Below are 16851 nucleotides of genomic sequence, written 5' to 3' on the forward strand. Positions count from 1 at the left end.
ATACCCTGCTGCCTTCCCTAGGCAGGGCTGAGCCCATCATGAGAGGAACGAAGGTCACCAAACGGTAAACCTAGTCGCAAACCTTACTGTTCCTAGCATCCTCCTGCTAGAAGCCAGAATATGGCAGGATGATCTGACTTCCTGAAAATTGGGGTCACAGCTTTAAGCCATTAAATGACTGAATACAGGCACTTCTAATTCTTGAATCAGCACTCAAGGTTTACTTCTACCTTTCCAAAAGCTTTGTCCTCAGTACATATCCTAAACCCCTACCAATTTAGAATAAATAATAATAATAGTAATAATAACAATAGCTACCATTTATTGAGCACCTATTCTACTGTGTGCCAGGCACTGTGCTAGGCACTTTTCGTACAATATCTAACTTAAATCCTCACAACAACCCTGTGAGGTAGGTATTATTATCATCATTTTACATATGAGGAAACTGAGGCTCAGAGAGACTGAATAACTCTCTTATCACGCAACCAAAAAGTAGTAGAGCTGGGATTCAAACCCAGAATAACCTGACTCCAAATCCCATGCTCCTGTGAACTAGAGTAGAGGCAGAGGGGAGAGGAAGGGCCAAATTCAAGAAAGATTGTTGGAGTGGAATGGATATGATATACTGACTAGTAAAATATGGGAAGGAATTTAAGCCCATAAATGTTTCTAGCTGGTGAGCCTATGAAGTGTGTGATGAAGGTAACCAGGATTGGAATTCAGAAGGAGCACACTTCGGAGGGGGGGGGAAGGAAATGAGTTGAGTCCACGTGGACACGTCCATGGAGAGGTCCAGCGGGTGATAAAAATACAGATCTAAAGATAAAGGGAAGTTAGGGCTGGAGATACATATTTGGGAATCACCAGCATATTAATGGCAGTTGAGGATGTCAGGATGATGATACTGTTTCGGGAGTAAATACAGAGGAAAGAGAAGTGGAACAGAGATAAAATACAGGGACCCTGAAGGCATGAGCAATAGTGGAGGAATCCTCAAGAGAGTCAGAGACGGAAGAATCAGAGGAGCAAGAGAAGTACAGGAGGCAGCCCTATAGTGGTGGCTAGAGGAAACCATGTTCTGGGTTGGGAGCAAACCTAGAGCTCCCAGAAGAAAGGCAAGACTGAGTCACACTTCTAACACAGCCCTCATGCACCCCAAATCCCAGGGAATATTTGTTAAATGAATGAATGCCAAAATACCCCTACCCTGGATTGCTCCAAGACCTGGAGCTTAGGACTTCATCTTACGCTTGACATCCCAGACCTAAAAATATGGAAGCCTAGGTGAGCCAGAATTTATAGAAGAGGCTCACAGAGAAAGTTGTGATTTGCTTAAATGGGAGAATAAGGTAAAAACTAAAACTTGGCACTCTGTCTGGAAGTCCCAGAAGTCACCCTGCCTAACCTTGCTCTGGGTTATCATGGTGATGGTGAAAACACAGGAGGGTGTGTGGGGCACGAGGCAGGGTGAGAACAGCCTGTCAGTTGCCTGGGGGGGTCCTGCGCTGAGCCCAACCTGAGACCCAGATTATGGGCTTTAACCAGATAGAAATATTATGGGGACACGTGTGGGAGGTTTGAGGGCTATGAAGAAAGGGAGAGAGAAATCAGGGGACCAGCCCCATGACCTAGGAGCGGACTGGGAGAGAGGGTCCAGCCCTCTGGTCAGGGACCAGCCCTGAGGCTTAAGTGAACTTGCATAGGCACGTGTGTGTTGGGGCAGGGGATGGGGGAGGTGTGTGTGAGAAAGAGGGAGAGAGGGAAAAGAGAGAGAGTCTCTCACACATGGGCGAGAGGCTGGGTGCTCCTCAGAAGCCTAGTGACTCAACGGGTTAAAGTGTGGGTATGGGGGCTGAAATATCCTTGGGAAGCCCTGAGGGGCTGCTGAAGCAGGGCTCCTGGTCTCCTTGGAGGCTGGGCCTCCCCTCGCTGGGGGCTCACAGAAAGTCAAACAGCCCGAAATTCTTGGCTGCTCCAGGCCCAGGAAAAATTGGGGGAGGAAAAAAGAAAGAAAAGAAATGTTTCAGGCCCCGAGGTGAGATGAGCCTGCTGGTTAGTAGGGTTAGGGTCTGAAGGAACCAGCACACCGAGCAGGCATGGGGCAGCGGTGGGGCTGGGTATAGAGCACAGATGCTCCCTGGAATCCACTAGCAGCTCAGGCAACTGAGGGGGCCCGCTGGGCTTCTGCTAAGGTTGAGCGCAGGTGGAGTTACTGTGGATGGTTACTGGAGGTGGCTACAGCTCTAGGGTGCGGGGCTGAGGCAGTAGCAAGGGCAGTTAGGAGGAGGGGCAGAGGAAGCAAGTCTTTTTTTTTTTTTGTATCAGTACTAAGGGGAAAAACCAAGAAATCGGCATGCATGCTTGAGGGGATGGGTTAATAGAGGGATGATGCAGCTGAATGAATGGTGAAAAAGAACTGAGGGAGGGAAAGTGGGGATGAGGGGTATGCAGGCCCTCAAGGGCACCGCTGGGTCAGCTCCTGAAGTCTGTGTGGTGGTGATGGCAGGTGGTAAGGAGCAGCACCAGCAGTTCGGGTCCCAGGGACACGAAGGATCCCGGGAAGTCCTGTGCAGCGGTTAGTGGGCAGAGGAACAAGCCGGGGCTGGTGGCAGGTTAGGGGCTGCAGTGGCGATCAGGTGCACCCTGCCCTCGCTGCACCCAGCGAGCGGTTAGCGGGCCTGGATTTAGTTCCATTTATTTCCCTTTCAGGTACCAAAGTAAAAATGACGGACGGACGGAGAAAGGGACGCGGCCTGCCCGGGGCGGGGTGGGATGGAAGTGGGGAAGGGGCCCTGCTCACATCACATCCACAAAGAACTCACTGGGGTTTCCCATGGCCATGCGGAAGGACTGTCTGCTGGCGGTCAGTTCAGGGGGCACGGAGGCCAGGTCGCGGCCCGGAGGGGCTCCCGGGGGCCCCACGGCCGCAGGCGGTGGGGGCATCATCAGCATGGGGGGGCCGTAGAGAGGGGGCACCCCGGGGGGGCCGTAGCTCGGGTGCGTGTGATGGCTGCGCAGGCTGCTGGCCAGCGAGTGGTGGCTGCGGTGGCTGTGCTCGCTGGCGGCAGGACCCGAGCGCTCGCTGGGCGCCCGCTCCCGCGCCCCCCGCAGGCTGCTGCGGGTCGTGTGGTCCGACTCGCTGCCGCTGCCGCCCGACTTCGAGTCCCCGGTCTTCGGGTCCTTCTCCTTCCGCCGGTCGCTGCCGCTACGGTTGGAGCCACTGCTCCGGCTGCCTGCAGGGGACAGGCAGGGACGGGGTGGGGGACACTCAGAGCTTGCAGAGGAAGCCTGGGGCTCGCCTGGAGCTCCCTCCACGACCCCCACCGCCTTACCTTCACTGTGCTGACTGCTGGCGCTGCCCCCGCCATAGCTGTACCCCAGCTCGGGGAAGCCTGGGTGCGGGTTGTAGGGGTGCGGGGGCGGCGGGTACTGGTAAGGGAAAGCCATGGGCCAAGGGGCAGCCCCTGGGTGCGGCAGAGGGGCCAGCGTGTCCTGGTCGGAGGCGCCGCTGGAGCCATCATGATCGTGGAGGGAGAGGTTGGCCATGTCTGTGGAGGGGAGGGGAGGGCATCTGAGCTGGGTCTATCCCATGCCTTCGCACCCGCAGTCAGCAGAGAGATGCCCAGCCTCGGCCCGGTGGGTGCGTTTGGGAAGACAGTGACAGCAGTGGCAGTGTCCCACCAGAACGGGAGGAGGGACAGGCCAGAGATCTCTCACTCCTTCAGACCCCCTCTGTCACCCTCCAGAGGTGGTGGGGAGGGAGATCCTGCAGAGCCAGCCCCCGAGAAAACCGTCCCCAGGAAGGCCCTGAGTCACCACTTCAGATGCTCAGTGCCAAATCCCAGTTTCTCCTCCTTCCTCCGTGGGCTGGAGGAAGGGGCAAAACTCTTGCTTGGCAATCGCCCTCCCTACTCTGTTCCCTTACGGGAAGGGTAGGATGGGGAATATGGGAGGCTGAAATACCAGACAGCCGCCAGCTACTGCATACCTGCACTTCCTCAGGTACAGTGCAAGCACTTCATCTCACGCAAACGTTACCACCCCATGAGGAAGGTTATTAGTCACACTTTTTCCAGATGAAGAAAGTGAAGTCCAGAGAGGTTAAATGACCAGCCTGAGGTCAACCCAAACTGCAGCCAGAGCAGAAGCTAAGAGTTGCTTACTTTACCTTTCCAGATGAGGGCATTAGTAAGGAGGAGGGGGCAGTTTGGGGAAATTTAGCCCTCCTCACTCACTTAGGACTAAAAAAACACCCATTAAAAGCCAGAATGAACACAGGGCCTTTCAGAGCCTCCCCACACAGAAGGCCCTTGGCCCAGATCAATTTTCTGGTGCTTCTGGGGAGGGTGGGAGTGGGGTGGAAGGGTCCAGAAACAGAACAACTTAGATGCCTCCTCTGTGCTCTCCACCCCATTCCCAGCCAGGCCTAGTTCTTCACAGCACTTGAGTCACTGCACTAACATTACTTCTTTCATGACTCTGACTCCCCAGTAAACTGTGCACAGGCAAGGCTGCTCCCACCAATGTTGGAACTATCTGGAAGGGAGTATAAGGGGCCACTAGACCTGCCTGCCTGGGACACCCCTTGTTCACAGGTCCCTGGGGTGATCAGGTCCCTGGTTCTCTGGGACCACCCGTACCAGGTCCCAGAGCTCTGAGAGAGCTGCAATTGCCCAGGAGCCAGCTGCTGGATACAGACTGAGCCCTTTGTTGCAAGCCCTTAAGGGAGCTGAGCCAACCTTACAGGGGAGAAGAGGTCAGGAGAGGGGGCTGAGGCAGCCTACGGAATCTACCAGCCAAACCATCAGTCAAGGCCGGCAGCTAGCATGAGAGGTGGTGGCGGTGGGAAGCAGGGGCGTGCCTCGGTGACCACTTCAGCTGCCAGGCTGTCATCCCATGGGGAGTGACTGTGTGCTCCGGGGGTTACCCAGGTCCCCAGCTATTCCCTTTGAACCTTGCTGTACTCCCAACTGAGGAGACCTCACCAGTGAGAAGGAAAAGACCTGTCCTGTCAGCATCTCCCTGAGCTCGGCTCCTGCTGGACTTGGTCCATGGGTAGGAGACCCAGAATGCCCCTGGGATGGAACAATGTCTCTCTGAGCAAAAGCCACAGCTATCCTGAGAAGCTTTATGTACCCATGAAGGTTTGGGGCCAGGGCTCACTTCTACTAATGATGATAATAATAGCCGTATTTGACTGAGTCTAAGAAGCCATTGATTATAAGATGCACCCCAATTTCAGAGATACTGAAATGTGAAAAAAATGTTCATCTTAGAATTAAATATATGATAAATGGACAACTTTTTTAGAGCAATTACTGTGGGCCAAACATAGTCCTAAAAGCATTACATACATTATCTTATATCATTCTCAAAACAGACCTATAAGTTTTACTGTTATCTCCATCTTACAGATCAAGAAATCAAGGCACTGAGAGGCTGTGTCACTTACTCATGTTCACACAGTGAGGGTGGAGCTAAAATCTGAACTCAAAACTAACTCCAGGGCTTCCCTGGTGGTGCAGTGGTTGAGAGTCCGCTTGCCGATGCAGGGGACACGGGTTCGTGCCCCGGTCTGGGAAGATCCCACAGGCCGCGGAGCAGCTGGGCCCGCAAGCCATGGCCGCTGAGCCTGCACGTCTGGAGCCTGTGCTCCGCAACGGGAGAGGCCATAACAGTGAGAGGCCCGCGTACCGCAAAACAAAAACAAAAACAAAAACTAACTCCAAAACCTTATGCATCTATTACTACTCCATGGGGCCATGCCAGAGCTGCTGAGGGACAGGGACCCCACCCAGCCTACACCAGGGACTTATGCTCCACAAGGACAACCTTTCTAGCCCCTAGAACCTAATCTGAAGCATTTTAAGGGCTAGCTTTTGGACTCCAGCCAGCACCACTGGGCTGAGAGAAGCCTCCCTCAGACAGGGGTGGCTGCTGGGGCCGTGCTTCAGCTCCCAATCCTGAGCTCTGCTGCCCTGTTTTGAGGACTCCTCTTCCTGAGAGCTGTCCACAGGCTCCGGAGAATGGGGGTTCCCTACATACTTCTCCTGCTTAATAACCCTCATTGGCTTTGTACTCTCTCAGGATCAAGTCCAAATTCCTTGGTACAGCTTACAGAGTCCTCTACAGCCTGACCCTGACAGCTTTTCCAGCTTCACTGAGAGGCACAGCCCCACCCTGAGAGGTCTGAGGAGGCTGTGGACTTGAGGCCTCAGGCCAGCTCCAGGACGTCCTGCCTTAGTGGAAGCTGCTTGGTGCTGTGAGGGTGAGCAGGGGCCAAGGCTAGGAACTCTGTTTGGCCTTGCTGGGACAATGTTTCTGCAGCACCACACACCTAGGACAACCCTGATGGTGGGAAGAACAAAGGATCTGGAGCCAGAAAGACCTAGATCCAAGGCCTAGCTCCTCTGCTTCTAGCTGTGAAACGTGGGATGGACTGCTTAACTTCTTTAAGTCTCAGTTTCCTCATCTGAAAACAGGGATAGTAATCCGTCTCCCCAAGGGCTGTGGGGAGGTTGTGAGGCTTGAATGAGAGTGAGATGATGCTTTAGAAACAATCAGCACGGTGCCGGGCACAGAGCAGGCACTTAGAAAATGCCAGCCCCCAGAGGGGGATGTAGGGCAGGTAAAGAGGCTGGACTGGGCTCTGCCTCTACCACAGAACTGTCCGGTCTCGAGATTCCCCCAGCTCTGCTACCCCCTCATCTGGGTTCCCTAGAGTCTGCTGCCACATCCCCGGGCAACTCTCCACTTCCAAGCAGGAGACAGGGCAAGGAGGTGGGGGAGGCACGTACTGCCACAGAGGTCGCCGAAGATGTAGTAGCACTGCTCAGAGAAGGTGATCTTGTTGACAGTGTGGCGGATGAAGCCGGCCTTCAGCAGGTTGCTGGCGTATTTGCGGGCCTCTCGCCGGTCAGTGAAGCCTTCCACGTTGTGGTACAGCCAGTCCACCACATCCGAGCCTAAGGGCAAGGCTGCCACTTGACTGGGAGGCCCACCTGACCTGGGCTCTTCTGGCCTCACAGAAGCCATGAGGCTAGTGCTGATTCCAGCTCAAAGGAGTGGCCCATGGGAGTTCTTGGCCCCCCCGCCCCCCGGCCTGCCCTGCCCCACTGCTCTCCACCCTGTCCTTCATCCCACCATGGGGCCCTCTCACCGATGAAAGCATTGGGGATGGTAATCTTGAGCCACATCCTGTCACGGACCTCCAGCCCGGATTCAGGGGAGGCCATGGCTTTTACGATGGCGGCCATGTCACTGTGGATGGACAGGTGGAAGTCGTCTAGGCCTGGGGGTAGGAGGCAGAATGGTGAGGCAGAAAGGGGCTATGGAGCTAGGTACACAGAAGTTTGCATTCCAGCTGTACCACCTAATAGCATGGACCAATGTCGAGCAAATCACCGATTTGTTGGACACTCAGTTTCCTCTTCCATAAAAATAGGGACTTTAGTATCTATTTCACAGGATATTTAAAGAGAGAATTAAATAGTGTAAATGAAGGGGCTTAGCCCAGTGTATAATGCGTGCTATGATAATAAAAAGGCAGTCATTTACTGAGTGCTTACTTTATGCCACACTGTGACTGATGCTTTACTTGTATCCTCTCATTAAACCCCCAGGAACCTGGTAAAGTGCATATCATTAGTCCCATTTCACGAGAGGAAACTGAGGCTTACTGAGTGCTCAGTACAGGTTCAGAAGCAAACTCTGTTTGGTGAGGGTCAGCATCCACTGAGGAAAACTGCAGAGTAAGGTAGCTGGAATGAACTGAGTCTTCTCCTCTCCAGCCCCCTCTGACGCTCAAGCAAGAGGCTCCAGGTGGGCCTTCAGCAGTCCCTCCCAGCTGGCCCTGTCTGCTGGGCCCAGGGGTCAGGGTTGGACACTCACGCTCTGTGTCAGGGATGGAGCTGGTGATGGAGGAGCTGGTGGAGGTGATGGTGCTCAGGGAGGGGCTCATGCCGTAGGCAGGGAAGGTGCCGGTCATGGCTGCAGTGTGGGAGACCCAGGCCGCGGGGTCAATGGGCCGGATGGGCTCGCCTGCGGGGAGGATGAGGAGTCAGGGGCTGCCTGCCCTGCCTACTGCTTGGCCCAACAGGGTAGGTATGAGGGTTCAGGGTAACACGGAAGGAAGGAGAGATAGGGCTCACATAGGTCAAGCACCAGCTTTAGGGCCAACTGCCCCATCCACTTACTCCTGGGCAGTGTGAAGCACCCACGTGGACTTGGGTCCCAGCACTTGGCTACAGTCAAGGTGATGGGCCTGAAAGCAAGGGTGTCCCTAGTAAGGGCAGGATGTGCGGAGGCCAAACCAAGCCCCTTGCCTGATAGCCAGAAATACCTGTCCCCTCCTCCCCAATGCCATCCATACCCTGGTTTGTGCACGATCTCCCGCAGTACCCGGACCGCGTCGTCATTACTCATGTTCTCAAAGTTGATCTCGTTTACCTGGGAAAGAGGACCAGGAGTGGGATAAGCAGCTGTGCTGGGGAGGTGGGTAGGGAAGCTGAGTTTGGTGGGCCAGGGGGTCTTCCCCTTACCAAGAAGCAGGGTACAGACGGCATGGACATCTCCCCATCCCTATCCATACCACCACCCACGGTGGGCAATGGTACCTGTAACAGCATATCTCCTGGCTCGATGCGTCCATCAGCAGCCACGGCCCCCCCCTTCATGATAGAGCCAATGTAGATGCCTCCGTCACCACGCTCGTTGCTTTGGCCCACAATGGAGATACCCAAGAAGTTATACTTTTCTACAGGGAGTAACAAGACCTTGAGAGAGGAACCAAGTTCCTACCCAAATTCCAAGCCCCATATTAGAAAAGGGTAGAAAGGGACAAGAACTAACACTTATTGGACCTGAGTCAGGCACTGTATTCCACACGCTCAAACATGCTTTCACTTGATCCTCGTTGGCTATGAGGTAGGGACTCAGTCCTGTTTTACAGAGCAGACAACTGAGGTTCAGAGAATTTAAGTGACTTTTCTAAGCCATGAAGTGGCAGAGTCAGGATTCAAACTCAGATTTAAATTCCAAAGTTGGGGCTCTTTTCCCTACATCCAGCTATCTCCTAAAGAAGAGCACCTAGGGTAGAAATCAGAGAGCAAGAATGCAGTGCCTGAAAAATGGGAAGCGGGGAGGAATCAGAAATCACTTCCTCTAGGAAGTCTTCCCGGATGCCATTCTCTGCGTCCATAGCTCTCTGTGCTTATCTCTGTCATAGCCCTGATCATGAGCTACTGAAGTGATCAGTGTATGTACCAATTTATGCTTATGAAAGAGAACTTCTTGAGGGCAGGGAACGTAGCCTGTGCCTCTCTGAACTCCTCGAGTCTGCCCAGCGTCTGGCATGTAGCAGGTGCTCACGAGAGTTGTTTCACCAGACTCACCCATGTTGAGAGTGACCGTGATGATGTTGAGTGACATGGTGGAGTCCGTGATGCTGCTGAAGGACGAGGACTGGAACAGACAGAGGCCCTGAGTAGCAGGCAGTGCTGGCAGGAACTCACTGCTCCCACCTGGCTCCGCCTCAAGGTGAGCCCTCAGCACCACCTCCCCTCTCAGGTTCTAAACCCTGACCCAAGGGGAGGGGGTCTAAGGAAGCACAGACTCTGGCCCTGCCTGGGCAGGAGGGCTCGGTCTGCTCCCACCCACCCTAACATCTCAGCTCCATACCCTCTCAATCCGCGAAACCTTCTGCTTCCGCCGCCGCCGCTTGTGTCTTCTCATCAGGCGTGAGGCGCTGCTCTGCTCTGTGGAGCTGCTGAACCTGTGGGGCCCACAGTCATTCCCCACCGAGCTGGCCCAGCCCTGCCCCATAAGAGGCAGCGCAGGGCCCAGGGCCCGCCCAGGGGCCCAGCATCCTCAGGGTTCAGGGCTCCTCCGGGGTCACCTGTCCCACAGTACCCATGAAACCAAAGCCCCACCTGCTGGTGGAGTCATCCTCATCTGAATCAAAGAAGCTGGTGGTTTCCAACTCGCTGCTCATAAGGGTGGATGAGCTGTCATACCCCCCTGGCTCTCGCCGCCGCTCCCCCTTTGCAGTTCCATTTAGCCGGGTTGCTGCAGGAGATGGAGGCAGCTGGGTTCACAGATGCAGGAGAGAAAGAGGAGCGAGGAAGGAGCAGGGGCTGCACTGGGGCCAGGCGTACCCAGAACTCAGGAAGTAGGGCAGAGAGGTGGGTAGCTGAGTGGAAGCTGCGGGGGGGCGGGGTGGGGGTGGGGAAGGTGTCTGTTCAGGGAAGACGCACTGTGCTCTGGGCCATCCCTCCGTCGTGGCCGCTCTCGCTGGGCAGACACCAAGGAGTCAGTCTCTGTGTCATTGTCCAGGTTCTCCTGGCTGCCCCCACCAGCATGAGGGCTGCAGGGAAGAGAGGACTTGGTGGGGGAGGGGGCAGGCTGGGGGCTCCCTCCCCCAGCCCTGAGCTGAGCTGACGCAGACCTCCCCCATGGGCCCTCCCCACCCTCAGGTCACACTCACTGGAAGGATGGGGGCCGGGAGTCCCCAATGCCTCCTGTGCGCTCCATGGGCAGTGGCAGTTCCGATGGGTTGTCAGCACAGAAGGGAGCTGGCTCTGGGTGTGAGCCCTCAGCCGACACCAGCTGATGGGGAGAAAATGCATGGATAGTAGGGCGCAGGGGCCCCAGGGAAAAGGGGATAGTTGGCTTCTGGCAGGGCATGAGACTTGGGGAGAATGAAGCAAGGGACATGCAGGGAGAAGAAACAGGACTGTGTTAGGTCAGCTGAGATGAGGAATGGACCCACTGCTGGGTTGATGAGGAGGCTGGGAGGCATGGGTTGGTGAAGTGGGATGGGGGCAGAGAACAAGAGTCAGAGGTCCAAGGTAGAGGTCAGCAAGTGACAGAAGGGAACCTGAGGCAAAGTACCTCAGAGGACATAGGAGACGTTTTTGTCTCCAACGTGTATTTCTGTCTCTCTTTTCCCCCTTCTCACCACTCCCTCACTTTTCACCGAAGCTACAGAATCTGGGGTGAGAGTCAGTTCAGTTAGAAAACTCAAGGAATATTCAGATACTGAAGCATAAAACCACAGTCTCAGCAATGCCTTTCCTCCATCCAGCCCACTGCAGGAATGCAGGTGGAGAGGGCTGAGGGGGGCTCCTTACCCAGGACACCACCCGGCCATTGAAGCAGGGCAGCTTGGCATTGTCGTCCGAGATCTCCTCCTTCACCACTCTGCAGGGAAAGGTGGGTGTCAGAGCGAGCTTTCTGAGGTGGAATCGGAGGCATCCTCACAACCCCAACTCTCAGGGGGTCCTCTACCCTAAACTGGGAATCAAACCACCAGCATAAGCCTGTTCAAATGGGAGCAGGGATGGGCTGACCAGGGACAGCTCTTTGTCACCACCAGGAAGACACCAGCCATGCCCAGGCCATCTGCCTTCCTGGGGCATCCTCTTGGTCATCAGGTGATTGCAAATTACACCTGACAAATCACTGTCCCCAATGAGTGCAGTCGCCCCCTAGAATCTCGAGAGCTGTACCCATCCTAACAATGGCTCTCCTGGGCTGGACTTTATCTTTCCCTCTGACCCTAAACTAGGAAAAAGCACACCCGTATCACTGTTCTTCCCTTCTCATTTGGGAATCCTAGTATTCTTGTGGGAGATGTGGATGAGGAATTTAAGGAAATTAGGAAAGAGAAGGGGAGAAGGCATTTACCAAACATCCTCTACTGCCACTATGACATTAGTAACAACTGCTCTCATATATTGAGCATGTATTGGGTTGGCCAAAAAGTGCGTTCGGATTTTTCCGTAACATCTTATGGAAAAACCCCAAGGAACTTTTTGGCCAACCCAATATTATAGGCCAAGCACAAAGCTAAGTACTTTACTTGTATCACTTCGTTTAACATTCATAGTAATGTTATAAAATAGATACAGATGGGGAAACCAAGGCTCAGTAGGTTCAGAAATTTACCTACAGTCACACGATTAATAAGTGAAGAGATGGAATTTGAATCCTGGTCAGCCTGATTCCAAAGCCTTTATTCTTACCTATTATACCATCTTATCTCCCTATAGTTAGAATGTATAATCTTCACATCAGCCTCATTGTATAGACCGTATGATCCTGATTTTATGAATAAGGAAACTGAGAAACAATCAGTGACTTGTTCAAGGTCACAGAGCTAGATGTCAGAGCTGGAATTCCACCCCAAGCTCGTCTGACTCCAAACCCCATATTCTTTCCATGGTATTTCACATTCTTTCCCGTACAGTGAGAGAGGTGATGTGGGTCTGTGTGGAGGGTGACGGTGTGGGAGACAGTGATGTGGGACATGGGGTGGCGGATGCGGGGAGGGTAGGATGTAGTCACAGGCATGTAGTTTGGCCTGGGGCATGCAGTGAGGCAAGAAGTCAGACCACAACTACAATATGGGGCCAGGAAAGGAGATAGAAAAGCTTGAGGCCTGCACCCCCAGACTGATCAAATACCCCAGGAGCACAGAGCTAGAAAGCTGTGATCAGGGGCAAGAGGAAGACACATGCCTGGAGTTATGAGCAGAGAGGGAAGACAGCAAGGAAGGAGGCTGGGAAGCCCAGTCCTCCCTTTTTCTTAAAGCAGCTCCTGCCCAGAGCTCGGGACGTGCTTGGCTTCTTGTGATGCTCACATTCTTGGACTCACAGCCAAGTTCGAAGGCTGAGACTGCCCTCCTCCCTCCCCTTCAGCTTTGGCTCCTCCACTGTTTCCAACCCCACAGCAACCCCAGGAAAGCAGCTCAAATCATCCTGCTCAGGCCCACCATGGCAGAAAGCCTGGAGACAGAACAAGCTAGAAAACAGGGACACAGAGATAGCTCAGACCCACCAGTCAGTCTGACCACAGGGCACCCCAAGCTCGCAGCCCCCATGGGAACTGGGGCTCAAATTAAAAGGAGGTATGTGGGTCACGTGGCAGGGACTGTGATCTGCTTTGGAGAGGGTCTCAGCAGCCCTGTGGTGGGAAACTGCTGCTGAGGCCCCACCACACAGCTCAGCACTACAGATGTTTCCTCTCTTTCTGGGGGTCACCGACAGGTCACCAAGGCTCTGCTGACTCACAATGATCAGCTGATCTTCGGGAGCCTTGGGGGACCTCAGACAGGCCTCCCCTTCCCGCTGTGGAGCTGAATGGCTCAGGGTTCTGCAGCATTTATGCACTCACACACACACACACACCCCAAGTGGAGTCGGACAAATCTGGGTTCAAATTCCAATTCTGCTACTTATTAGCCCTCCTATCTTAGAGAGGTTTCTTGACTTTTCCAAGCCTTTGTCTCATCCTGGTAAGTGAGATTTGTAAGTGCCTGGCATGGTCTAGGCATACACTAAAAACTATTTACTAACTTTGTCAATGTTTTGTGGGATCCATACTCTCTTTCTAACTAGGTGTAAGTTTCGAAGGGCAGGGGCCAAATAAATCTGCTTATCACTCCTTGTTCATTCAATTAAAAAGCCTTTGCCAAGAGCCCAGTGGGCTTTAAGTTTTGTGCTTGCCATTGCATGGATCTCAAGAAGCATTAGACCTGGAGCCTGTCTTGTCCTTGGAGGTTACTGTCCAATGCATAGTTCACATGAGTATATTGCAAGTGGGAAGTGATCAGAGCTGTAAGAGCAGCAGATGTGTTCACTGGACAGACATCTACTGAGTATTATTTAGTGTTAGGTCCTGGCTAGGAGCTGGGTAGGTATAAGGATAAATAGGAATAAGTGCCATAGCTTTAAAAGTGCAACCCAGAGGAAAGGAGAATTTGGACCTGGAGAAGACAAGGGAAAAGAAGTACTCCAGGTAGAAGGCCCAGAGACAGGCTAGTGTGTGACATGGAGCGGGGAGCAAAACAGTTAGTGGCCTGACTTCCCATGTTATTCCTCCCATGGCTCAAGGCCCCTCAAATGGTGGTACCTTGTTCTTCCATCCACTATCCCCTCAGTGCTGAAAATGTTTAATTCTTCTTCTATATCCCAAATAATTTAAGAGGGCTGGACCTACCCTGAGCTTGGCAAATACTTCTGGAGACCAGATGGGAGTTGGGAATCCTCAAGTCTTACACACCAGAACCCCAGAGGGAGAGCCTGGAAAGCTGGAGGAGATGGCAGCCTTCCTCCTCTGACCCACTTTCCCATCTGTCAGCAGAGGTTGCTGGGCCCTGCCAGACCTCCGTCTCAAGGGGCTGGGATAAGGGGCAGCCCTATCACCTATACAGTTTGCCAAGGCTCAGCATCTCCCTCAGAGAGGATGTACCTGTTAAATGATGATAATACCTACAATTGTGTGATTAACGCCTTAGACTTTGGAACCAGGTTCCTAATAAGCTCTGTCACTTATTAGCTGTGTGACCTTGGGTAAGTAAGTTACTTAAGTTTTCTGTGCTCTAGTTTCCTCATCTATAAACTGGAGATATTACTACCTATTCCACAGGACTGTAAAGAGCATTGAATGACTAAAGATTTGAAAGTCATTTAGATCAGTGTCTGCACACTGTAAGCACCATAAAAAGAGTTTGATAAATAAATGAAATACATATATAAATATATATTCCTTAGTTGTTTGTCCTCTGTGACAAGACAGCCCTACCAGGTCTCCTGATCATTAATCCTTCTAGAAATAAAAACAAAATCAATCTCCTCCACTTCATTTTTACCATAGTTCGCAACCCTGCTAAAATGGCCTACTCTAATATTTTGCAAAAGACGGTTCAAGTTCCAGTACCACTGATGAATGCAAGATGGCTTCAGGTGTATCTGAATGAATGTTTAATTCGAGAGTTAAACATTTATTTTTAACATATTTTAGAAAGAAATATAAATAGAATGTCAGACCTGTGGTTTCATATTATTGACTAGGTCAAACTAAGAAAGCGTGAGTGGGCTGACAGTGGATTTAAAGAACAATATTAAGTCAACAGTGAGCGGATATAATGGGGGTTAGGCCTGGCTTGACAGCAGCCTGGGGAGAGTGGGAGGCAGCCCACAGAGATCTAGGTTTAGGAGGTGGGGGCTAGGCCCAGTGGACTCTGGGATGAGTGGGAGGTGGAGACACAGGTCTAACCCAGTCCCTCAAGGCACCTGACCCCAGGGTGGCCCCAGCGTACTGAAATGCAGCTGATTTTCCCCTATCCCATACGCTGAGGCAGTATCTTGGTCTCTTCTAACTCCATTCTTCCTTTATCAGACCAAGGCATCTGCCCACCTCACTCCCACCCCTTGCAGATGGATCCCTCTTCAGCATCTTCCAATCAGGGGTCTCTGTCTCTGGACTGAAGCCAGACAATCATTACTACACTAGGAGTACCCAACCCCAAGGCAGGAACAACAACAGAAACAAGAATAGAAGCCGCATAGCACTTCCCACTGTACAAAGCACTTTCACACATATGAGCTCTTGGGCTCAACAAACCCTGAGTTCCAAGGGGAAATGTGACAGCAAAACATGCAGAAGACAGAAAAGGTGCTAGCGTCCCAGAGCCAGGAGGGCTGGGGTCCTTGGAGAGAAGCCAGGCTGATGAACACGGGGGAGAAGAATTTCTCCCCTCACTCAGCTCTGGGCCTCTGCTCTAAAGAGCAGCGTAGGCCTCTGGCTAGGCTGGAGAGGCGGCCTTTAGGCCGGGAGGGCCCGGGAAGGCCTTCCCCGCAGGCCTCCAGGCCCAGTGCCCAGTTAGTGAGGGGCAGGCTAGTGTGGGGGGCCTCCCCCTCCCCCAGTCCCCTGGGAGTTGGGGGGGGGCGGTGAGGGGATCCACCAGGCTCCCCCTCCCAGGCCAGCTGCTACAGAACCTTCCGGCTCCAACATTCCATCCCCTCTTAAAGGGGAAGTCACTGCTTCCAAAACTCCGCCCGTCCAAAGCCCTGCAGCTGGGTGGATAAGACCCCTCCAGGGAGGGGAGGAGGAACACCAAGAGACCCTTCCTGGCCCTCCCATTAAGAGGCCCCAGTTCTGTGAGGGACTCTGCACCTGGGCTAGTGGGGAATCCTCCTCAGGGGTGAGGTGCTCTGCTCCCTGACAACATCCCCAACAGCCCACAAGGGACAGGGGAGACAGCTAAGTAAACATCAGAGCTGCAGGCCTTAGCTTACAGCCTGAGCACTCCCCAGCCAGTGCAAAGTCCCACAGCATAGCCCTTAGATGCTCCGTATTCCAAATATGGCTCTGAGTTGTGGAGCTGAAAAGATGGAGAAGGCGAAGGCCGAGTGCCGAACACCCGAAGTCTCTGCTAGAAAGGTGGCTCTGTTGGCAGGAGGAGGGTTGGGAACAGTGCTCTGGAACGGGTGGAGGGGGGGAAGGTGTGTCTGTGTGGGCTGCTGGTCTCTGAGGAGGTGAGGGGGCTTGACTGCGCTGGAACTGACTGCTCTTAGGGAGTTGGACGTCCCCTTAAACGAGGGGACCAAGGTCCCCCACAAGAGGGGAAAGGAGAGTCCCTAGAGGGGCTGGAACTCCAGCCTCTGAAAAAGCCAGTGGGGACCAAATGGCCGAGTCGCCCCTAGAATCCAGAGTAGGGGTAGAAACCAGTGTAGCAAGGGGAGTCCGAACTGGCCGAGTGGGCCCCTAGAAGCCGGAGGGGCCGGGGTCCCCCGGAGGCGAGGCGGGGCCATCCTCACCCGAAATCGTCGTCCATAGACTTGAAGAAGAACTTATAGCTGGGTCGCTGCAGAACGCCCTTAAAGTCCGCCAAGGTGACGCGCTCGGCGGGCAGGGGCAGCTTCACCAGGTACGGCGTCTCCTGCCCGTCCAGGTGGTAGATGATCTTGGTCTCGCCCATGGCTCCGGCCTCGGGCCCGGCGGCCCGCGCGCTGCCTGCTCGGGCGGCGAGGCCGGGCCTCGTCCGGCGGCGGCAGCGGCGGCGGC

The 16851-nt window shown here is 53.7% G+C and overlaps 1 protein-coding gene across 2 annotated transcripts; it reads right to left on the reverse strand.

Moving 5' to 3' along the window:
- Positions 1-2231: 2231 nt before the first annotated feature.
- Positions 2232-16821, reverse strand: DVL3 (dishevelled segment polarity protein 3). 2 transcript variants are annotated; one of them, XM_029214964.1, is made up of 15 exons: positions 16605-16821; positions 11133-11202; positions 10487-10608; positions 10257-10366; positions 9933-10068; positions 9682-9775; positions 9396-9465; positions 8619-8758; positions 8375-8451; positions 8199-8266; positions 7894-8043; positions 7163-7294; positions 6801-6968; positions 3336-3551; positions 2232-3236 (listed from the first exon to the last, which is right to left on the reverse strand). In XM_029214964.1, exons 1-15 carry the CDS (start codon positions 16763-16765, stop codon positions 2800-2802), a joined length of 2151 nt encoding a protein of 716 aa, XP_029070797.1. In that variant the 5' UTR covers positions 16766-16821; the 3' UTR covers positions 2232-2799. The 2 variants fall into 2 exon arrangements, with proteins under 2 accessions (XP_029070797.1, XP_029070798.1); XM_029214965.1 differs by lacking the exon at positions 11133-11202 and having other exon boundaries at positions 16605-16636.
- Positions 16822-16851: the final 30 nt, after the last annotated feature.

Source organism: Monodon monoceros, unplaced genomic scaffold (assembly GCF_005190385.1).
Source record: "Monodon monoceros isolate NGI ecotype Baffin Bay Population unplaced genomic scaffold, NGI_Narwhal_1 Super_Scaffold_11, whole genome shotgun sequence".
NCBI classification, from domain to species: domain Eukaryota; kingdom Metazoa; phylum Chordata; class Mammalia; order Artiodactyla; family Monodontidae; genus Monodon; species Monodon monoceros.

Excerpts from the sequence above, each read along its gene's own strand:
- DVL3 (XM_029214964.1), bottom strand. The coding sequence starts at position 16,765 with ATGGGCGAGACCAAGATCATCTACCACCTGGACGGGCAGGAGACGCCG. Across the intron at positions 8,267-8,374 it reads GAGATCGTGCACAAACCAGG|GCCCATCACCTTGACTGTAG; the intron begins GTATGGATGGCA and ends CCTTGCTTTCAG. Across the intron at positions 7,295-7,893 it reads CTCCATCCCTGACACAGAGC|GCCTAGACGACTTCCACCTG; the intron begins GTGAGTGTCCAA and ends TCCTACCCCCAG.